The 22,927-nt window shown below is 44.8% G+C and overlaps 2 protein-coding genes across 20 annotated transcripts in view; one reads left to right on the plus strand and one right to left on the minus strand.

The window, feature by feature from the left end:
- The window catches only part of LOC310692742 (RCC1 and BTB domain-containing protein 2), a 29,325-nt gene extending 7,337 nt beyond the window's left edge, over positions 1-21,988 (plus strand). For 6 of the 13 annotated variants that reach the window (XR_014518875.1, XR_014518876.1, XR_014518877.1 and 3 more), the window contains 9 exons: positions 2,416-2,523; positions 4,409-4,551; positions 7,945-8,135; positions 12,563-12,689; positions 12,806-12,945; positions 15,193-15,323; positions 17,886-19,615; positions 19,864-20,470; positions 20,794-21,988. Coding sequence is in view for 4 of the 13 variants with exons in the window: in XM_083473925.1 (XP_083330051.1) it covers positions 2,416-2,523; positions 4,409-4,551; positions 7,945-8,135; positions 12,563-12,689; positions 12,806-12,945; positions 15,193-15,323; positions 17,886-18,026 (981 nt within the window). In the remaining 9 variants the exon portion in view is untranslated. Of the gene's footprint in view, positions 1-2,415; positions 2,524-4,408; positions 4,552-7,944; positions 8,136-12,562; positions 12,690-12,805; positions 12,946-14,084; positions 14,191-15,192; positions 15,324-17,885; positions 20,475-20,793 lie in introns of those variants that run through there. The other 7 variants (XM_083473922.1, XM_083473923.1, XR_014518881.1 and 4 more) reach the window with 6 other exon arrangements.
- Positions 21,139-22,927, minus strand: part of RB1 (RB transcriptional corepressor 1) — a 126,653-nt gene continuing 124,864 nt past the window's right edge. For all 7 annotated transcript variants that reach the window (XM_083472947.1, XM_083472948.1, XM_083472949.1 and 4 more), the window contains one exon: positions 21,139-22,246. In XM_083472947.1, coding sequence (XP_083329073.1) covers positions 22,173-22,246 — 74 coding nt within the window. In that variant the 3' untranslated portion in view covers positions 21,139-22,172. The remainder of the gene's footprint in view (positions 22,247-22,927) is intronic.

Here is a 22,927-nt window from a genome sequence, read left to right on the forward strand (position 1 = left end):
TATGGTGTGTAATCTTGTGGTTTAAGTTGTTGACTGTGTCTCCCTACAGTAGACAATGCTGCTAATTAAGGCAGATCTTTAATTATAATAAATCTGGTTAGATAGATTCTGACCGAATATTCTCTCCTGGTGTCTGGAGAACAACTGTCTCTTAGCATTCAGAATAGTGCTTCCTCCTGTCATTAAGGCTCAATTTCTGATTTCACCAGGGTAAACTCCTCCCTCCAAGCTGGGCACAGTTTTGAGCATAGAAGCTTGTGAGTCCTTCTTGTCCTCTGTGCCTCCTCTTACAAAGCATTTGATTGAAAGTCTATTGCGCTGCAAAGAAGAGTGTTTCAGAAGGTCTGAGGAGAGGCCCCTGGTGAAGATAATTGGGTATCCATTCTCCCTCCCCCATGCTAGGTAGTGCAGGCATTTTGCAGTACGGTTGTGCGACAGAGCTGTCAGAATGCTCTGCCCCATCTTCACAAGGAAGCACCAATCTCAGTTACTAGAGACGCTCCATTGGAGGTGCCCAGGAGGCAGTGCAGATGGCAGGCCAGTCTGCCCATGAGGCGAACTGAAGCAGCCGTCTCAGGTAGCAGAATCCTGCCCCCGGGGTCACACAATGACAGCTTCTGGTGAGATCTCACTGGAAGCTGCTTCTGTCACCTTTACCATTTCACCTTAGGTGACAAAATGGAGCAAAGGAGCAATTCTGTATTGGAAGTTTGGAGTGCTAGGTCTGTATGTGGACAGAGTGCAGCTCTGTTTTTTATGCTCCTCATGAAGTCTGTTAACAGCTGTCCAGAGACTGTCAACAGGCTGAAAGTTGAATCCGGAAAACAGATTTTGATGGTTAAACTGGGGGATAGGATGTTTGTCAGTACCAGATTGGTAGCTACATAGATTTGGGCTACCTTCTGTCACAACTTTGAAATGTTCTTCCAAGGGAACCTCTCTGACTGGGTCCTTTCTGAGCAGTCCAAGTTAGTGAAGGCTTTTTTGTTCCCTTGAGCTTTTACTAACTGCAAATCCACCTCCCCATGTCTTCATTTACTCTGTGGGCCAGATCCAACAAAATAGTTGCAGCAGCTGGAGGCAGCACAAGGGACTCCCACTAAAAGGGTGAGGCTTCCCCACCTCCCCACACATTCCCTCCTCCAAATCTGCTCTGGGGTGCATGTGTCACGTCAACACATGGAGGGAGGGAGCGGAGATTGGAGATTGTTCTGTCTGGCAAGAAATGCTTGCGCTGATGGAACAATTGAGTGCCACCCCTCCACTGCTGCTTGCATGGTAGGGTAGAGGAAATGCCACCCCTGGCCATCATCCTCTTTGCCCTAAAAATGAATTTTGTGGGTGAAAGGGAGTTGTAAAACTGCAGATTTTGTTTAGGTCTAATTTAGGGGCAATTCCTCAGGTAATTTCCCATCCGCCATGCATAAGCATTAAAGGGCATGATAAGTTGAAAGCTGCTGAAGGGGGCAGAGGCTGAAGAAAGAACTGTGAGCGGAGCAGTGTCCCTTTTCCTTCCTTGACACCCCCTGGGAGACTCACCAAACGTTCGGCACCAGGAACTGGGTGTGGACCAAGGGACCGGTTGCATTATGTTTTTTTTTATAAGCTACGTGACTTTGTTGCTTAGTTTGATCTTTTTACGTGGTCATTTATGTATTGTAGTATTCTAAGTTTTCTATCTTCACTTTTATTTTTATTGATTATAGTCTAGTAATGATTTATTGTTATCGTTTGAGAGTGCATTTCTGTTTAATTATTATTTGCTGATATGTAGGGAGTAAATTTAATAGTAATATACCCTAAATGGATCATTGCATATTGCTTTATTTTACATAAGTTGTTCATTTTAAGGTCATATTCCTTATCATGGCTTATTTACATTGGATTGGATTGTTATATGATGTGTGATCTTTGATGTATATTTTGTTGTCGTCTCTACAGCTTATAACCTGCCTTATAGAAAGGCGGCATACAAATTAGAAGTGAGATGAAAAGAAAAGCTGCTCATGGGATCAGTTTAGGGGCAAATGCAGGAAACCATTGAACAGCGCTGCCTCTTCAACCTGAGAAGTCTAGCTAGTGTGTGCTCTAATGCTAAGGTTAGAAGGCAGCAGCTACCCAAGCAAATTGGGGCATTCAGATATTTCCCTGATCAAGCGGGTCATTTCATCACCCCTGTACACATAGATATATTGGACTGGGCAGGATCTTTTCTTGTTAGATGCTTCTCAGGTGAATGCTAAGGTCCCATGGAGTACAGAACTGGTTCTAACACTTAAGGAAACGAAAGGGGTTTTCTCTCTCAAAAAAGTGTCATAGTGAATTACACAAAGGTTATAGGGGATTCTGTGCTCCTGTTTCCCTCTTCTTTACTCTTATTCCTGCAAACTAACTGGAATTATCTTCCTTTCTAAGGTTTACGTCTGGGGCTACAATGGCAACGGTCAGCTTGGATTGGGCAATAGCGGCAATCAACCAACACCTTGCAGAATAGCAGCTCTGCAAGGCATCCGTGTGCAGCGGGTAGGTTTCATTTGTTGCCAGGCCTTTGTTAAAAGCTTATCCTACTGGGCTATGTATTTCATCGTATATACTGATAGCAAGCCTGTCCTCCCAAGTGTGGATACTGATGCAGCCAAAACAGTGCTATCCCCATACAGGAGGGAAGGTGGCAACATGCCTGGGGGAAGCTGCAGGTTTACAGAAGCCCCAAATATATTTAGGAAAAATATTCAAAGGGGGAAGGACCCCCAAAACAGCTCTGTGCTCAGTTGGCATTTAGTGTTGATTGGCTTTTGTTGGGCTGAACTGGTGTGTGGGAGACAGAGAACGAGCAAAGTAGTTGGAAGAGGGTCTGCTTAAGTGGAGTTTCAAAAAGGAGGACTCTGCACTACCATATATCATCAAAGAAATTAATGTTTTATCAAAGATACTGTTGAAAGTGACTTGAGTTATCAGTACAATGCCATTATCCTGAAATGGATTTTCTAGATGGGTAAATATTAGAGACTGGGCAAGTATTCAACATGAGACAGCTGAAAATGGGAGCACCCCCAGAATCAACGGTAAAGCTCAAAACAGATTAAAACACAAGTTAACATCTATGTGTCTGGGTAGAGTACAATGCAGATACCTGACAGATGTCAATAGACAGAGAGTTCCAAAGGGTGGGTGCTGCCATGCTAAAAGACTCATTTCTGATAAGTGCTGAATGAATAGTGTGTGGCACCTGTTACAGGGTCAGTTCTGCAGGCAGAAGTTGTCAAGTGGGCATGTATGGGGAAGTGGATATGTGGAGGGACAAGGTTCAATTAGGTAGTATAGAAAGAAGGCAGAACGTAGGGGGTTTTCTCAGAGAGGGTAGTTAAATGAGATTTGCTGAATGCTTCAGAATGCTTGGCATGTTCTGAAAAGATGATTTGCAGTTGCACAGGTAGGCTATAGGAAGAAAAACCAGCCGTCTTGAAAGAATCAGAATTGCAGAGTTGGAAGGGAACCCGAGGGTCATCCAACATGTGCTTCAAAACCTCCAGATGAAGATTGTTCCACAGCCGAACAGCTCTTAGTGTCAGAAAATTCTTCCTGCTCTTTAGTCAGAATCTCCTTTCATGTAACTTGAAGCCATTGGTTTGGGTCCTACTCTCCAGAGCAGCAGAGAACGAGCTTGTTCCATCTTCCTTGTGACAGCCCTTCAAATATTGGAAGGTGGCTAGCATATCTCCTCTCAGCCTTCCCTGCTCTCCTGCAGAAATAAAAAGACTCAAAAGAAAGGGGGGGTGCAGACACACACTTCCTTGAGTGAAGGGTTTTTTTTGGGGGGGGGAGCTGGGGAAACTGTTGCAAGCTGCAAATGTCCCATTCATTAGTCTAATAAAAAAGAAACCAAAATTTCAATGAGAAAAGACTTATTTCCCAATAACTTGGGATGAATTAGCCTTATTTCAGTTTTGTTTTTTTGCCTGTTCCATAAAGTAAGTTAATCTGAGCAATGCTGGCCCAAGACACTTAACTGAGTATTTGTAGATGTGTTGTGATTGCAGGGACAACTGGTTTGAGAGAGCCCACCTTCTGCCTTTTCTTGTTTCCTTGGCTGTTCCTAATCCTGCATAAGGCCATCTTCTGTCAGTTCTGAATTTACATATTGCCTAAGTGTCAATCTGTATTCACTCTGTGTCCTGTCACATGCAGACAGAAGACTCTATGATATGTTGGAAGCTGGTATTTCCAACAAACTCCGAGAGAGATCAGCTTCTCGAATTCTGTTTGTGAATCTTGAATGGTGATAAATGATTCAACTGTCTTTTGCATTTGGTTTTTAAAATAAAAAAATGTTTTTAAAAGCTTTAATAAATCTTCTTGGATGTAAAATGCAAAAATGTAAGAATACAAAGGTGCTTTTCTTTTCTAGGTTGCCTGTGGCTATGCACATACCTTAGTGCTAACGGACGAAGGTCAGCTGTATGCCTGGGGAGCAAATTCCTATGGCCAGTTAGGCACTGGGAATAGAGGGAACCAGTCCTACCCTGCACCTGTTCCTGTGGATAAAGACAGGTAGGATCCTGCTAATAATCACACAATAAGCAGAATTTGTAGCCTGTACTGCAGCAACTGTGGGATTTTTTCCCTTAGACATTATCCATAAGTAAGGAAGATAGTAAAATTATTAGACTGTTCACATTTCTGAATATAAAGCCTATAGATCTATACAAAGGTGCTTTGGCAATAAAAGAATAATTGGAAAAGAGCAACTTGGTAGCTGGAAATGGCAGTATCTTTTCCTCAGTCTTTCTTGGAAACAGTAGCTTATTTTTGTGTGCGCTTTTAAGCTGTTGTTTCCCAGGATGAGAAGTGCAAGGCTTTAAGAGTGTGGATAATACAGCTGCACTTACAGCTTATCAAGCTAGGACTACGCATTACTAGTCCACTTCCCATTTCCAAACACTGGCTGCTCCTTCTCTGCTTCCCTGCCAGAATGAGGAGGAGACATCTGCAGAAGAGAAGCAGCGGGCAGAGGAATCCCCTTGTCTGCCAGGATATCCTTCCCGGTTGCCTGCCAGTCCCCCTTCCCAATGCTGTGCTGCAGTAGAGAAGAAGCAGTTTGCCTATTGGAAATGTGAGGTGCTTGGTAAACCCAGGCAAGAGGTGTTGGCTGAAGACTTTCCTTTTTCCATAATTTGCTTCTAATACCGTATTTAACAAATGAGATCTTAATTTGTACTTGGATAAGGATCACAGTTATCAGACGCCTTTGGGCACTTCCTGTATTCTTTTATAATCACATCCAGGAGAGAGATGTTCTGCTTTCAGGCAGGTGTGCTGTGGTTTGTGTAGACAAATATAATATAAGCCACACCTGCAAATAAGCCGCACCTTTAAAATTCAGACACTCACATAGGACCTTCACCGCCTTCGTTGGTTCTGATTTGAAAGAGAGAGAGAGCTGGGTATCATCTGCATATTGATGGACAATTGGAAAGAAAAAGAAACAGCAGCGGGGGCCGGCTGGACAAGGAGAGACATTGTGCTGGGGGCGCTCAGCTCACCTCAAACCACGCCAGGTGGGGTGGGACAGCGGGGGCTGCTGCGCCGCCACCATGCAATCCCCCTTTGCCTGCCCCGCTGCTGATAATCCCACCGCTCCTGGCACCAGGCAGGCACCCCCCTGCTCCATTAACAGTGGCGGGGCAGGCAGAGGGGAACTGCATGGTGGCACTTGCCATCCCACCGCCTGCCACTCCTGGGCACCCCCCCCCCAAGGCAGCGGAGGCGGGAAACGGCAGGAGCTTGCCAGGGCTCCAGCAGGAGCTAGAGTTGGGGGGGGCGTGTTCACGGCATGTCTGTTTCAGCCAATTTTTGTAAGGTCGCGAATGTAAGTCGCACTTTAACTTTTCATGGTTGGAATTTGAAAAAATAAATACCAATACAGTATTTATTTCATAAAATTTATACAATGCTTGATTGTAAAAAAATCTCCAAGTGGTTTATGGTATTGAAATAAGCTCTCTTACAGTCTCAGATGGCATCACTGGGTGGGTTGCATCACTCACCTGACCTCCCTGGGGCTAAGACATGGCTGCATCTTGGGATGGAGGAGGCCCATGGGGGGGTGAGGTCAGTGTGGTACAAGCACAGTGTCAGTATCAGTCCAGCACTCCTTGCCGCTGCTTCACCTGTCCCTGTCCTGGTATGCAGCAGCAATTCAGCCAGAGTGAGGTCAGGTGAGCACCACAGCTCCTCCTGGCTGTCTACTTCTGCTGTCTTCATAACCCATGATTTAAAGTTGGCTTCTTTAAAACAAAGCATGATTTGGTAGAAAGGCTGTGTGTGTGTGTGTGTGTGTGTGTGTGTGTGTGTGTGTGTGTGATATGTCAGGTTTAGAGAAAACAACAACCTGCAATTCATTAAAACAGAAGGGAAATTTTCCAAACTTGCTGCTGTGTCCTAACTGTAGTTGGCAGTGCCTGGACTTGTTGCCATCAGGATAGACCATGGTTTCTCATTGCCTGAATTCATGTTTGCCCACAAACTGTGGTTTGTACGAAGCCGACAAACTAGAATCTGAAATCAAAGCTTGAAGTTGTAGTACTGGCTGGTTTGCTGTGTCTGAGTTCAAAGTCCATTAAAAAAACAGGGCCATTGTTTTGCCTAAAGAGGTTACTGCACCATGGAAACGAATGGCTTAATGAAATTATGAAGTACAGTCCTCAGTTGTGAAATAAAAGCATATAAAAATATTGAAAACATGGTTTGAGTATTGTATATTTGGAAGCTCAAACAACTAAAGTGTTAATTTGGCCCAACACAATCTGGTGTCATGTTATGTTTGAATGGAGACTAGACCTTTTTATTTGAGAGGCAGAGGTGTGTCGTGCTTTCTTGAGAATGGCAGATTACAGAGTACCTGGTCCTTAAGGCAATTCCTGCAAGCAACAGGGTGTGTCATCCCACTGCCAGGGAGAGGGAGGAGCAAACACCATAATAGCTGTGGACTTTGAGGACCCAGGAACAGTGGAAGCCAGGACTACTGAAATGCTTTATAGGTCCTAGAAAACATACGAGTTGGGCATAGAAGAACACATCATAAATTTATAGCACATGCCTCCCCCCCCCCCGCAAAAAAAAGATTCTGGGAACTGTAGTTTACCCCTCACAAAGCTAAACGGCCTCAGTCCTGTGTACCTGAAGGAGCATCTCCACCCCCATCGTTCTGCCCGGACACTGAGGTCCAGCTCCGAGGGCCTTCTGGTGGTTCCCTCACTGTGAGAAGTGAGGTTACAGGTAACCAGGCAGAGAGCCTTCTTGGTAGTGGTGCCCGCCCTGTGGAACGCCCTCCCACCAGATGTCAAGAGAATAGACAACTATCCCGACTTCTAGAAGACACCTGAAGGCAGCCCTGTTTAGGGAAGTTGTTAGTGTTTAATGCTGTATCATTTTTTAAATATTTGGTTGGGAGCCACCCAGAGTGGCTGGGGTAGAAATAAATTATTATTATTATTATTATTATTATTATTATTATTATTATTATTATTAAACTCCCCAGCACCCTTAACAAACTACTGTTCCCGGGATTCTTACTATTCTTACTATATATTTATTTATACCCCACCTTTTTCCCTGACAGGGCTAAAGGTTGCTTAGAGATAAAAACAAGAATTGCTAAAAACAATGTGCAGTGTTTATGCAGCCTGACCAAAGATTTTGAGGACAAGGGGGCAGAGTCTAAAGAGAGTTTGTTTATAACTGATACATGTGCCTAGAAATGCAAGTCTGGCCATCAGAATTACAGCCGAGGCAAGGGATGGGAAAGGGCGTTAGGTTACAAATATGCATTTTATCCACCAAAGTGGTCCTGGAACAATGGCCACCTGCAGCTAGGACTTCTGAGCTTTGTCACTGCATGTTGTCCTTATGCCACTGTTTTTTTATGTTTGCTTTTAAATATAGAGTCGTAGAGATTGCTGCATGTCACTCCGCTCACACTTCTGCTGCTAAAACCCAGGGTGGCCAAGTGTACATGTGGGGACAGTGCCGGGGACAGTCCCTCACCCTGCCGCATCTCACCCACTTTGTCTGCACGGACGATGTCTTTGCTTGTTTTGCTACTCCTGCAGTGACTTGGCGTCTCCTCTCAGTGGGTGAGCTTCAGACAATTTTTTTTCTGTTTGCATTGCTGTATCTTACTTAGTACTTGAAGATATGTAAATAGCATTCTTTTCAGTGGTATAGTTTGGAACACAGCTTGGTGGAAGAAATAAGCCCCACGTCCTTGTCAGGGTTGGCTCTATCTCCTCTGACATGGCTTCTCTTTAGGTGAAAGGCAGGCCTTCTGCCATATTGGTCCTAAGGGGCACCTGCCCCCTTAACTTGGACTGCTGAAGGCTCCTTTCCGTCTGGTGTTCTGCTGAACGTGCTCTTAAATCTTCCCAGGAGGAGAGGAAAGCTCCAAACACCGCTGCTGTGATAGTGGTTGGAAAGCAGCTGAATGGCACAGGCCTGACCATTCTGAGAGCTGTGGAAAGCCCTTCCCTATCTGTGTTGCAGGTCTGAGCAACTGCAGAACCACAAAGGAGAATTTGCACGAAGCTCAGCCGTAGGCCAGGAGTAGAGAGCCTGGAGCCAAAATGCACAGGCCCACAAGCCTGTCTCTCTGACGCCTGGGATTCCCCCCAGGCCACACTGCTCTCTGCACATCACCCTAGAGCAGCCTTTCTCAACCTTGGGTCTCTGTGTGTTGTTGGACTACAACCCCCATCATTCCTAGCAGCATGGCCAATCAGGGATTATGCCATTCAATAACATCATGGGGTCCGAGGTGAGAAAGGCTGTCCTGGAGTTTTCCTGCCTGGCTGGAATATGTCCCTGCACTCTAGTGCAGTGTTTCCCAAACGTTTTTGGGCAACGGCACACCTGTTAGCCGGAAAAAAATCTCGCGGCACACCACCATTAAAGCCCCGCCCCGTGACGTCAGCGCACAGCGTCACGCCGGGAGGGACGCACAAAAGCGAAAGTTTTTTCCCTCCCCCTTGCCGGGGTGGGAGGAGGCAGCAGAGCGAGGGCAGCTGAGGCGGCGGCGGCGATAGCGGGCGGAGGAGGGGGCGGCGGCGGGAGTTGCTGCTGCTGTTGTTGCTGCTGCTGCCCGGACATGCCGGCCTCCTCCTCCTCCGCTGTCTCGCGCTCCTCCCTTTTGCGCGCGCTGCCCCGCCGCTCGGCACCACCACTGCGGAGCCGCCCCCGGCTCGACGCGGATCCTCGCCGCCGCCGCCGCCTCTCACCGCCCGACTCGCCCGCCTTCCTCCCACGGCACACCAGCCGGTGTCTCACGGCACACTAGTGTGCCGCGGAACACCGGTTGGGAAACACTGCTCTAGTGTGCCTGGCTGGAGGGCAGAGATGGGGTGTCAGTGTGTGTAGATATTAGCCTCCTGTACATCAGTAAAATTTACATTAGTTGGCCTGCCCCCATTTGCTGGTAGCCCTGCCCACCCCCAGTGTGCCAGCTCTGGCAGGTTGCCTCTTCCGCCAGATCTGCTGCTCCGTTCATATGGCACCGTATGTCTGCAGTGACATCATTAGTCAGAGTGAGAAACAGAATATCCTGGGATATGGTTAGCTTCCTACTACGTTCTAACCAAACTTCCAACCGGAAGTAGAAAAGAAAGAGAAGCAGCCTGGTGAACTGTCACCATCCAGCTCCCACAGCGCTTCTGCAGAACCATCTTGCCCACAAGCGCTTTTGCTTTTCACATTTTGTTCTAATTTTTAAAAAGTAATCCTTATCATTGTAAAAATATTTTGTGAACTGATTGAGGTCAGCTTGAAAAGCAATATATGTGTTGCATACACGAATGCCTCCTACTGCTCAGAAGGCAGGAAACGCAATCCTAAAATTCCTGTCGGTCTCTCAGTTTCTTTCCTGCCTTCGCTCAGGGTCTGTTGATTCTCCACCGATTCTCCTACAAGCTCAGCTCATTCTGCCTCCTATTTCTGTCTCCTCTTCTCTTTAGCCTAGCTTAGCCCTTGCCTTCTGTCTTTTACTGCTCTCCTCTTTGCTTTCCTTTGCTTAAAAAAAGCACATGTTTAGTTGCCCAGCTCCCTGGTGCAGTTTCCCTTTTTACTTTGCCTCCTTTTTTCCCTGTCCCAATGCCTCCATCTTGGAAAGGATCAACCCATAAGACTTCTGGCAGCAGCAAATGCTTCCAAGTCCTTAGGAAAATGGGCATATTCCATGGTAGCAGTTGGCAAATGCCTCTGTGCTTTATCTTCCTAGACTGGTGAGCTAACATTTGGGACAGTCAGGTTGCTGTAGCTGCAAGGAGGAATTTATTGCCAGTGCCACTCGATTGCCCTCCACATCAGACAGTCTTGGCCCTGCTGCCCAAAGGGAAACTGCTTCCCTCAATGACCCACCAATCTCTGGGTATGCAACAAAGCGGGCACCATCTTGAGTAAAACAGTCAGTTATGAACACAGGCCATCAGATGGTGCCTGGAACCTGCCTCAGGCAGAATGCCTCTGACTCTCTTGGGGAAGCCTCTGTACAGGCTGAGGTTTAGACCACAGTGCCACTCATGTCCCTTACTGGAGGTTCCACCAATTGCCAATTGGAAGGTTGGCGGTTCAAATCCGCATGATGGGGTGAGCTCCCGTTGCTGTGTCCCAGCTTCTGCCAACCTAGCAGTTCAAAAGCATACCAGTGCAAGTAGATAAATAGGCATTGCTGTAGCAGGAAGGTAAACAGTGTTTCTGTGCACTCTGGTTTCCGTCACGGTGTTCTGTTGCACCAGAAGCAGTTTAGTCCTGCTGGCCACATGATCCGGAAAAGCTGTTTGTGGCCAAACACCGGCTTCCTTGGCCTGAAAGCGAGATGAGCGCCGTAACCCCATTGTCAACTTTGACTGGGCTTAACCGTCCAGGGGTCCTTTACCTTACCTTTAACAAGCTAAGACAATGTCAGCACAGCAAATCTCCTGAGCAGGTAGACACCCCCCCCCGGCACATTCCTCCTGTTTCTTAAGTTCCAGCTTTCTGTTTAAAATTAGACTGTTTTCAGAAAAATTTAAAAAAATCAATTTGCTGACATTTCATGCTATTTGATTTCCTTTTTCTTTCACCCATAACACTGGCATAAAGAGTACCAGGAGTGGGGGCTTTGCAGGCTCTGAGCCACCTAGATAAAGAGATGGGGGGAAACCTTTCCTTGCCCTCATAGCTATGGGCCATTTTTTTTGTTAAAACTGTTGATATTGTTTCACCCCATAGCTTTGTGGGGAAGGCTGTCCCATTCTATGTTTTCTAGGTGGTTGGAGGCTGCATGGCTATTTCATTTGAGGCTAAGCATCTCCCTTTGCCCCTCAGTGGCTGCAGGTACCTCAAGCACATCTTCCTTGAATGCTATAACTGTGTGGGGCAGGTACTGGTGCTGCTCCTGCTACTTAGAACAGGCACTTAGCCAAGGCAGCATTGGGGCAAGGGGTGCTTCAAAAGGTTTTCCCGGTTTCTGAACTGCTCCCCCCCCCCCGGGTTGTGATTGACCTTTGGGGTTGTGCTGGAAGCCTCTAACTCCATCCAGAGAGCGAGTGTTACATGGGCACCCCAGACTCCACAGCACTGTGGCATTGCAAGAGTCCCGCCACTTAGCCTGCGTTTGTGGAAATGAGGCACAGAAGAGACTGTGGTGTCTTTAGGATATATGGTTTATTTGCATACACACATACACAACATGAGCTTATGATGGAGGGGCTCACAGCAATACACGGTTATTTTTCTCCCATGGCTGTCGCCTTCGATTTAAACTGCTATTATGCTTTTTCCTCTAGCTTATATCAGGCAAGCTCCAAACCTGAAACTCCACCCTTGAAATCCTTGCACTGTCTTCTGCTAATTACCCAGAACCCAAGGGATAGGGGGAAAAACCATAGTGGCAGTTTGTGAGCGACATCAAGCTGAAAAGCAGGGGGGCGGAGCTCAGAGCAACGTGGGCTTGCAGTTTAAATCCAAGGCAACAGGCCATAACCCCACAAGGGATGGAGTCATTTTCCTTCTTTGCTCAATGCAGTTCTGTGTTAGCACTTTGGTTTTGTATTTATAATCAGATCCATCATAGCTGGTATCCAGCTCAGCCAGGGCTCAGAACTGGCGGCAGAGCTGGAGGAACTGCCCTGCAGGTCCTTGGTCCCTTAACCGCCTGCCCCTGGCCGGGGACGGGAGCCTTAGACCCCTGGTTGCGCTGGAGTCTGCTCCATTCTGCTCTTCATCTTTTTAGGTTGGGGCCTGGGTGTAAACTGTGGGAACGTCAGCTGCTTATGTGACAAATGAGGATGTGGTTACCACCTCGATCACAAGCCAAGATAGACAATTCCTGTTACGCAAAGAACTCCTGATGTGGCCAGGATAGGTGTCATGGCTGAAAGGCTGTCCCCTCTCTCCCTTGGCTGCCTGCATTCTTGTCAGTTTCCTTTTCCTTGAAATGCTCTTGCCTGCTTCTTTTGCATTGGTTCATGTGAACAGAGGGCTGAAGGGAGAGGCAGTGTGTTTTAAATGTATTCATTGGTGTCTTGTTTAGAGGCTGACGACCACTTAACAGTAGCTCAGTCAATAAAGAAGGAATTTGACAGTCCAGATAATGCAGATGTGAGATTTCAAGTGGATGGAAAATACATTCATGTTCATAAAGTCCTTCTCAAAATTAGGTATGGAACTAATATTCCTACCCTTTTTTCTCCCTTTTTGTTGTTCTGTTTTACAACCAGAATCAAACTGCTTGCCAGTGATGTAACTTATTTTCCTTTTGTATGTGATTCTTCAGGTGTGAGCACTTCCGTTCAGTACTAAACAACAATAATGATGAAATTATAGAAATAAGTGAATTCTCATATCCCGTTTACCGAGCCTTTCTGGAATACCTGTACACGGACAGCATCAGTCTTCCTCCTGAAGATGCAGTAGGTAATTGGAAGAAATGGGATCATTTAGAAGAGCTGAAGTTCATTTCAGCAGAAATGTAAAGTAGTTGAATGTATTGAAAAGCATGTGATACTCTTTAATACTTCATATATTTTGAGAACAGCCCTTTTTTATTTTGATTAGTCATTTGTTTATATAGGTGTCCCCCCATTTATATGCGATCGATTTGCGCACCATCATGTATACACGTGGCATTGGGAAATAATTTAATTTAAACTTGGAAATGGTGTGAGAGAGCTAGAAAGTCCTTGTAGCTGGAGCCAGAAGAGGACATCAGTGAAGACAGAGGAAGCCCTGAAGAGACCTGAGGCACAGCAGGGCTTTTTTCAGCTGCTTAACTTCCCTGCCTAACAGCTGGTGCATGGGGTAGCGCAGCAGCTGCCAGCCCCAGATCTTCGACTCCAGATATTTTAGTCTGGATTGGGGAGAGAGTGGGAGAGAGCTAGAGAGCAGGAAAAAAGGGGGTTTGGAAGCTTTTTAGAGGGTGCTCCCCACTTCACATGATTTCAGTTATGCACATGGGGTCCCGGAGCATAACCCCCCACGCAAGTGGTAGGATGCTTGTACATTGAATTTCAGAATGGAATCTGCTGCACTAACTTTCCACTTCCAGCATGCAGCATCCTTACTGTGTATTTGAGAATTCATGGGTCAGTACATTGGATGCATTTATGAGTCAATGCACTGGAGAAATCAACATGTATTTGTCCAACTTGTTGCCTCTGAGAAAGGCCTTAATTAGCGGTAAAGTGGATAAATTATAATTTTGTGTGCATGTAGTTGGATAGACCTGTAGGTGTCACAGTACATTTTGAATAAATGATAAAATAAGCAAAACCTGCGTTGGATTCCTTTGGAGGCCCCCTTAGTTCAGCACTCATACAGCCTTCCAAGATGTATCTGATTGGATTTTATGTGATGTAAGCGGGACATGGCAGAAAGAGCAATTGCCTGATGAGAATCTGGTCATCCGTGGTATTTCCCCCCAATAAAACAGGGTGTGAATTCTGGTTTTGCTTTTAACAAATGTCCAGTCTTGTTTTAAAGTTCTCTAAGCAAGTGACCCTGGCTTATTGGAAGGAGCTGAGCAGTAGACCTTAAGTAGCCTTCTCTTTTATTAGCTTTAGCAGTACAGAATTCCTGCCCTCCAGGTGAGGGAGACAGAGGGCCACCTGCCCCAGGTGGTGGCAGGAGGAGCCCCAGGTGGGCTGTTCAACTAACCTGCAGGTAATCTCAGAGGCTTTGCCCCTATTTGATTATTTTCAGCATCTCCAATTTTCCTAATGTACCATTTGCATACTTGAGCAAAATTAAATCACTGCTTCTCCCCAGGCTGCTGCAGTTTTGATAAAAAATGATCACAGTTATGCCGGCGTTCAGCATAATTGCTCAGTTGATAATATGACCTTTGACATTGAAGGCCCAACAGTATTTCACATCTTCTGTAAAAGAAGAAGTGAAATCTCAATTATTTCCCTTTTCATTTTCAAAAAGGAACACTGCATAAGCATTACATCACATAACTCCCCACAACACACAACGGGAACATGCAATTCATAGCAGTTGCCAGACTCTGTTTGGGGTGAGGGGTGCAGGCCATTGTCACGCAAGTCAGTGTGAAGAAAAGGGAATGAGGAAATGGTTGCTTTCACAACACATACAGTCCGCCTTCCTTTTTCTGCTAGAGGCTCTTAGGCCTCAGGAATCAGGATGGGGGTTGCTCAGTCCTGACTGATCCCAGGCAGACCAAGCCAAGCTTGTCCTGCCTGCAACCTCAGATCTTCACCCACTGAGTAGGAAGGTCTGAAGGGGGCAACTGTTGCACATTCAGTTGAATGCCTGGACAACCAGGATTCCCGATCCAGTGGGAAACTGGAAGCATGTTAAATAGTGTCCCCAAGAAGCAGCCGTGCAGCTTGTTAAGCTATAAAGCTGTGGTCCACCCATTTTGATCCAAGAAATCCAGGACTATAGCGAATGCATTTTCCCTGCCTTATTCCCCTTCTGGGCAGTTATATTAAGATCCAGAGTTTCTGTTTCGGGGAAACCTCAGAAAAATAGGGATGAGTTAAAATTGTGGAATGCGAATAGCAAGCATGTTGTATGTGCAAATCATCCCTAAATGTTTGGGTGTTTGTGTGCCACTGAAAATATGAACTCTTCAGTGTTTCCTTTCCTTCTGACCTGTGTGGCCACGTGTTTCCCCTGCCCCCTCTTTTCTCCTGGCAGGTCTGCTGGACCTTGCAACCTTCTACCGAGAAAATAGACTGAAAAAGCTTTGCCAGCAAACAATCAAGCAGGGAATTTCCGAGGAGAATGCCATCGCCCTTCTTTCTGCCGCAGTCAAGTATGAAGCAAAGGTAGGAATGAGGCTTAATAGTTTCCTGCAGAGATGCTTGTGATGTTTGAGACCCCTTGGTATTGGAAATAATCTGGTAACTAAGAGACTAAGCTGGGAAACCCCGCCAGATGGGCGGGGTATAAAGAATAAGATGATTATTATTAAAATTTAAATGATGATTATGAATCAGGAGGGGCCCAGTTTGAATTTTGCTTTTGTAATATACCTTCCAGGTGGCTGTCGGGGTGCTTCCCAGTCCAAGGAATACACATGGCAGAGCTAACTCTTTAGTCACCTCTATAGCTCGGGATACCTAAGCAGTCTAGGCAGCTGTTCCCAGGTCTGGACTCTATGGAGCAGTTGCAGCAACTGCAGAGCACTCTGCCTCCACCAGGTTCTGCCCCTTCTCCCCACAGCCTGTGCAGCACACATAGCTGGCACCTGCGTGGAAGACGCCTCTGTCCTTCCCCCTTCCATCCTCTCCTGGTTCTGGGAGACAGTGGGGCAGGGGAGGGCGGGAAGCAATTGCCTGTTCTTCCTCCAGCTCTGAAGTTTCTCCTGCCTCTGATTCCTACCTCCTGGTTGGTACAGGTACCCACAACCCACTGCACTCCTCTCCCCAGTCAGATGGCAGCCCCCTTCCAGCAGTGCACACTTATCTGCGTCCTGCCAGGGGCAAAGGGCCATTTTCTGAGCCTCGGCTTCCCATCTACAGTCTGGAGAGCATACTCCTGGCCTATCTTCCTTGGCTGTTCTAAGACACTGTGTCTGTGTCTGTTCTACAAGACACAGGATGCAAAGAAGTTTGAACATTTGAAAGTACAGCACAAATATTAATCTGAAGGTCACAGTTTTTTCTGGTTTACAAGATATCAAATAGCTATCCAAAAGGTTAGAGAGCTGCAGACTTTCCCCTTCCCCTCTTCCTTCCAGACTTGCTTTCGTGGATGTCTTCATGGGACCAGGCACTAGTGACCTGCCCTTTCTGTTCATACCACAACAGATTGTCTGCACTGAAATATACTATATTGAGGAAAGGAAAATAATAAACGAAATCCATAGCTTAGCCACAAAGCTGCATTTTCAGCAGAACTTGTACACTTTAAAATATCTTGAACACTCCCTTTGTGAGAGCTGTTTTTGTGTATTCATGGTGCATGGTACATTATTATGGAAGAACTTTAAGTGATGATTCTAGAATAGCAAGGGTTGGATATATACTTACTCTCCTTAACTAAGGGATGGACTTCCATTTACAGAAAGGAGCAAGTTCCTTCTTTCTGCATGGAGGCACTTTTCACCCATTCCCCCATCTTCCTGCTGCTCCCAGCTCAACTTTCTTTGCTGTTCTGAATGCCCCCCCCCCCAAAAAAAAACTTCTGGGGGAATGGACAGTCAGAGAAACTCACTTTTCTCCTGCCTTTTAGTAGGAAGAGTTCTGGTCCTGGGTGGCCAAGATCCAGCCTTCATAGTTCTGTTGTAACAATTTCTTTTCAAATGCTTTTTCTTTTCTTATTCAGGCTGCTGAGTATGGTTCATATTACTAGAGCCAACTTTATTTTCAATATTGGCTGCATTTGCAGAGCCTGAGCTGTGGCTTCGTGCTAATGGGCTCAGATGCTTTCATTGAGATTTCGGCATTGCAGTTGGACTAGATGCCCCACAGGGTCCCTTCCAACTCTGCAGTCCTGCAATCCAGTGACTGTTTGAAATGAAGTACTAACAAGGATTCTTTCAAAGCGTTAATTCTGTCATGCAACAGCAAACTATCACTCGGCTTTGGAACACATTTTTTTTTTAAAAAAAGCCTGACTAGCTTTTCAGGTACCTTTTAACTGAATAACTTTCTAAAGAAATGCCTGAAGTAACTGATATTACAGTTTGAAGTCTTGTTTATTCTGCTATATTTTACTCCAAGACGACCCATTTATCCTAAATAGAGCCCAATAAGGCAGACATGTATGTACAAAATATTTTTTTTTGAATGTGATCCCATTGAGACCCCAAGATGAAATTTTGCAAGTAACTCTTAGAAATATTAAATACATATTTGGCAATTTTAAAATCATATTACTTTTTAAATCACTTTTTAAAATTTAAAATTTTGTATCCTAACTTTAAAATTTAAAGTAAGCCCATCATGTTACAATAGCATATTAAAGGTTCTGAAGAGATTGGTATTTTTAGTTTTGAAATATCTCAATTCTGGGCTGAGCTTTCAAGGTTTTTGTGTAGTCTGGCAAGGCCAAAATTGTCATTGTTTTTTTATTTCAAACCCGCATAACTCAAAATTGGGATGAGATAAAAAAATAAAATTTCAGATTTAAACTTAGTTTTGATCATTCAACAAGTGTACAAAATATTAAGAAAATTGAATTTCATGAGGTTAAAAGAACCGGATCACTTGATATAGAATGACCCGCAATTGGAGTTACCAGCCCATGGGTGGCAGCTGCTGTCAGAGTTTACTTTGAATTTCGGCAAATGTCAGTAGCTGTGCCTGGAAAATGTATCCGCCATGTCGCTTCACTTTGGGTGGTCCCATTTCCGCTAACATATGTAATACTTATTTCCTTCCTAGGAATTAGAGGAATTTTGCTTTCGGTTTTGCATAAACCACTTGACTGTAGTTACTCAGACATCAGGCTTTGCAGAAATGGACCACGACCTTCTGAAGAACTTCATTAGCAAAGCCAGCCAAGTGGGAGCCTTTAAAAACTGAAGGAAGGGCAGTTGCAGAAAATCAAGGTATTTTCACAAGGGATACTCATGAAGTAAGTGCTGGAAAAAGAGCACATCTCGTGAATGTAGTTTGGCTCGCAAAACATAGCCACTAACTTCATGGAGCAAAAAAGGCTACGGGACTCTCATAGCCACTCCCCCACCCCCGGGATATCGTTGCGTCTTCCTTTATGTCACTTGTTCAGCTTTGAAAAACCTTGCAGAAATGCTGTTTGTCAGCATTCAGGAATCAGTGTGCTGCCCTAGTAAGGGAAAACTCCCCCTCTTAGTGGTCTTAGGTAGAGAACCTAGGAAAGGACACAGTACCCCTCTCGTCTATTCACTTCACTATGTTCTACTGTTTGCCACCTCTTGGCTTTAGCTTGGGCATGGACAGAATTAATGTCCTCTTCAGTTTGAGGGACTAAGTAACCTGTGCTTGTGTTCCAAACATGTAGAATTCAGTGGAATTCTCTAAAATTGTATTTGCTGAACCCTTCAGAGCAACACACTATCCTAAGTGAAATTCAAATTGTGTCACTCTATCAGTCTCTCTGCTGCAACAATGGGGCAAGCTTTTGTGGGCTTTTGACAGGGAATTAAATTACTCCCTGGTTTAAGTCTAGGCTAGTTTTCAGAAATCTAAACCCACTTAAAAGCAAGTGTCATAAAAGCTCCAGCTTTTATCAGCCGTCTACAAAAGTGACTGCAGTGGCAAATAACCTCATGAGAGGCGCTCAGCAACCAGAACCTACAGTATTTTTTCTGCAGGTTGCTTTACTTTTTAAAACAAACAAGCAGCAACTGGTGTTTTCCTCATTTGCAGGTAAATTTGGTTATTATAGCAGCCTCTGCTGTGGTTGTCATTTCTAGGCTGTCACACACTATAATCCTCAGAGGCAAGAGGAGGAGGTAGCAGCAGCAGCATCGTAAACCTCTTTTGTACTACAAAGTCATCTTTCAGTGAGTGCCTTTTGCAGCAGAAATTACTTCTCTACTTCCATCTGCCCAAGGGCGGGTGGTGGAGGACAGATAAATAGTTTACATTAATATGTCAGAACATCAATAAAAGAAGGAGGAGCAGTGGAGCTGCTCTATGGAAAAGAGGTTGGCTGGGGGAGAAAACAAGTGGATTTTTGAAGAGATTGTGTTCACTTACCTTTTTTAACTCTGGTTTTAAATTCTGCCAACCTGTATAAATTATGTATAATTTATTCTGTAGATCTTGGGGGCCACTGAGCTCTTCCCCTTAACTACTAAACTTTGCTTAACTCTTCTTCCTCCACTCCCACTTCTACGGCTTCAGATATCTAAATTTAACCTTCTTCTCTAGTCACATGCTCTTACAGGGAAATCTCAACAGGAGCTAGTTCCTTCACTGTTAAAACTGGTAGAAAATACTCGTGTGTTTGACTAAGGTGTATTTTTAGAACTAGTCTTCTAAAGCTCTTCCATGTATGTGGGAGCTGGAAAACTGCTTCAAAATCTGATACATACGTGTCAGAGAAAGGCCACAGCAAATTGAAATGAGGTGCACAGAAAAATGGGGAAGAAAATTGGTGTTTCTAGTCTACAAGGTAAATTATAAGAGCTTTTAAACTTTCCATTGGTAGAAAGTATGACTGGTATTTACCTGAAAAGTAGATTTGTAAGGGTGTCATTGCTGTCACTGGGTTGGGGGGAGTTGTCCGGGTGAGGAAGGCAGGAGCGATAAGCTCTTCCCACAGTGGGTGTCCCCCCAGACCCACCGAGCTCAAGTTCTGCTGACTGTAGAAGGAGCAAAAGGGGAGCAAAGGTGCAGGCAAGAGCAGGAAACGGGGGGCACCCACTTCTTGAAGAACTTATTGCTCCTGCCTTCCTCACCGGGACGACAACACCCAACCCAGGGACAGCATGACACAAGTGTTACTGCCAAGTAAACCTTGTGTAAGATAAAGCTATAAAAGTTGCTTATTTAATCCTTATTGCTGAAAATCAGCATCCTTGTGGGCCATTCAAACCAAATTAAGGAGTTTTTGCACGATACTGTGGCTGTACTTCTGTGATCTTTGGAAAGACATCCCGTGGCCACAGAAGGCATCAGCTCTCCCTTTCTGGGGATGAAGAGATCCTTGGTCCTGCTTCTGCCACAACTGCCCTGACCAGACCAACCTTGGAGATCCAATGTCTCTAGGGCCAAAAAGGGACCTGCTGGCTGGCCAGCAACCATGGGAAAGTGACCCAAAGGAACTAGTGCATTTGCTGTCCCCGCCCATGTCCACCAGCTGAGGCTCCTCCACCCTCCTTTCCAGTGCTGGCGAGAGCTTGGCAGAGCATGAGAAAAGGAGGAAGACACTGCTCTCGCGCACAGTAACCCAAAAGCCACAGCTAGGAGGAGGCAGAAGAAAGGGCTGCAAATCTCTCCAGCCTATTTGTATCTGGAACTCAGAGCACTGACACTCTTTTGCCCTAACCCAGGGGTCTGCAACCCGCGGCTCCGGAGCCGCATGTGGCTCTTTTACACCTTTGCCGCGGCTCCAGGGCGGATACTAGCGAGGGGAGGAGGCGCATTGTGCGCCCCGACACTCCCCACTGTGGCAGGCGCTGTACTGGCTGTGACGTCGCATGGGGGCGGTGCGTGCGTTAGTCCCGACGTCACCTTCCCGCCCGCTGTCAGATCGCTGCTCTGGAGATATATTTGTTTTAATGTCGCAATGGTTTTGCGGCTCCCAGGTTTTTTTTCCTTCGGAAACGGGTCCAAGTGGCTCTTTTTGTCTTAAAGGTTGCAGACCCCTGCCCTAACCCTTATCTGAGCATGTGAACCTGAACACCTGAAGAGAAAATGCAACAACAACGACGAAAGGGCATGAGGGCAGAGGGAGGGATGGCAGGCGAATATGAAACTGTATTGTAGTAATACAAAAACCCAAATAAACTAAAGGTGAAAAAGCCCTAAAAATAGTTACACACTAGTATTTTGCTAGCAATCTGACTGCATTGAACTCACTATTAACGTTGTACTACCAATGTTTGTAAATGTGTATTGTACTGAAATAAACATTTCAAGAATGTAGTTTTTTTCTCTAAACCATAAATCATGCAGCATGAAAATAATCCATACTTGGAGACAAAGGTGAGAAAAAAATCCATTTTTATAGTTCACCTCTAAGCCGTCCTAGGACCAAAATCAAATGCACAGGGTTATGAGAATGCAAGGTCATAACTACAAGGAAAACTATACATTGCTGCTTACATGAAGACTATCCCTTCTTACATGAAAAAGTGAAATTAATCCTTGAAGCAGTAATATTTATCTGTATAAAGAATAATACTTCCAATGGACAGTAGTCACCTTTGCTTCAATACATAATTATAACAGGATAGTTAAACTTTAGTAGCCAAAATCTTAAACTTATTGCTAGTAAAACCCCAGGGTTTCATTTTCATAGCCTAGTTAAGCTTTAACATTCAACCACCTATTTGCATGAAAGCTTTTAACATCTTTTTTTGTTCAAGATATGGATGGAAAAGAGCACATTTAGTATTTTGTACTGCAGAAAAGAAAATGGTGAATATGCCTATCAGTACATTTCAGTAAAATTCAAGAAGCCCACCAGATTACAAAAAGCAAATAAGTGCTTGAAAACAAAAGGAATGAAGGTGGAAATATTATTGAGGTACAGCATCTTTGTTTCAGTAGTATGGCTACACAGTGAGCTGGATCCAGTCCTACTCACCTCACCAGCTTTTACACCTCATGTTCAAGTTATACACATTATTGTAGATCTTAGTCCTTGCATGTGTAATTAAATTATGTATGAACTGCTTTTTTCTTTGCTTGTTTGTTTCTAATAGTGCATGCAAGTCTAAAACTGAAATGACATTTCTTAAAACACAAGTGCATTTTGACTGTCTACTTAAATCTCAGGTGCCTTTGCTCTAAGGAATTTGTATAAATAAAACGAAAGAGTATTAAACCACCAATGCTGCATTTGGAAGCAAAGAAATTTTTACTTAAAAAACCCATATATGTGGCAATTAAGTAGCTAATATTGCATACTGCTATAAAACATTGGCTATAAAGCCCAACTATTTCAAATTAGCAAATGACAAGATAATGTAGACAATAAAGATACAGCAAAACATACAATTCACATAATGTGGAAGTTCACTTTTGATCAGTGGTTGAAGTATCAGCTCCATCATTCAGTTTCTGGTTTTGTATTCTGGTTCGAGTAGATGCTAAAAAACAAGCACAACAGTTTTACTTTGGGCATTAAATAGGATAAATATGCAGAAGGCAAATAAGCAGCTAATCTGGCCTTTGTTCTACAAATGTGGTGCTCATTACAATGGACATGTGAAGAGAATGAATAAAAACAGTATCAAGAGGAATAATGAAAAGTTGGCACAGAAAAACCTGGGACTGCAGCAGTTATTAAAAGGACCTGACTTAAGAGCACAAGGGGGCACGAAACCCAACTGAGTCCAAGAACGCCAGCACCGGAGACTCACAGTCGAAATCAAGAAACCCAGACTTGGAAAACTGCACAGCTGTTTGTGCATGGCCAACACTCCATTGGTGTGAATGTTTTGCTTTAAACTACTCCCAGACTTTGGATCTCCCTCCCTATACAGGCTAAACTGCCTTCCTTCTGCCAGCAGGGGAATTCCAACAGGCTTTTGAGAACTGACCGTTTTTAAGGAAAAGGCTGGTGCTATGCTGCTTTTATTGTAATGATCTCTGTGTTTTAATAGATCTTATATACATGCACACCTTTTAATTCTATTAATGTTTTAACTGTTTTTAATGACGCCCCCCAAGTGTTTTAAGCTATTTCTATTTTATCTGTAAGCTGCCTTGATTCCCTTTCAGGGGAAAAGGCATCCTGGCTGCCACTTAAGATTAAGTCCTCTGGTCAG

Source organism: Podarcis liolepis (assembly GCF_965112155.1).
Source record: "Podarcis liolepis genome assembly, chromosome: 1".
NCBI lineage: Eukaryota > Metazoa > Chordata > Lepidosauria > Squamata > Lacertidae > Podarcis > Podarcis liolepis.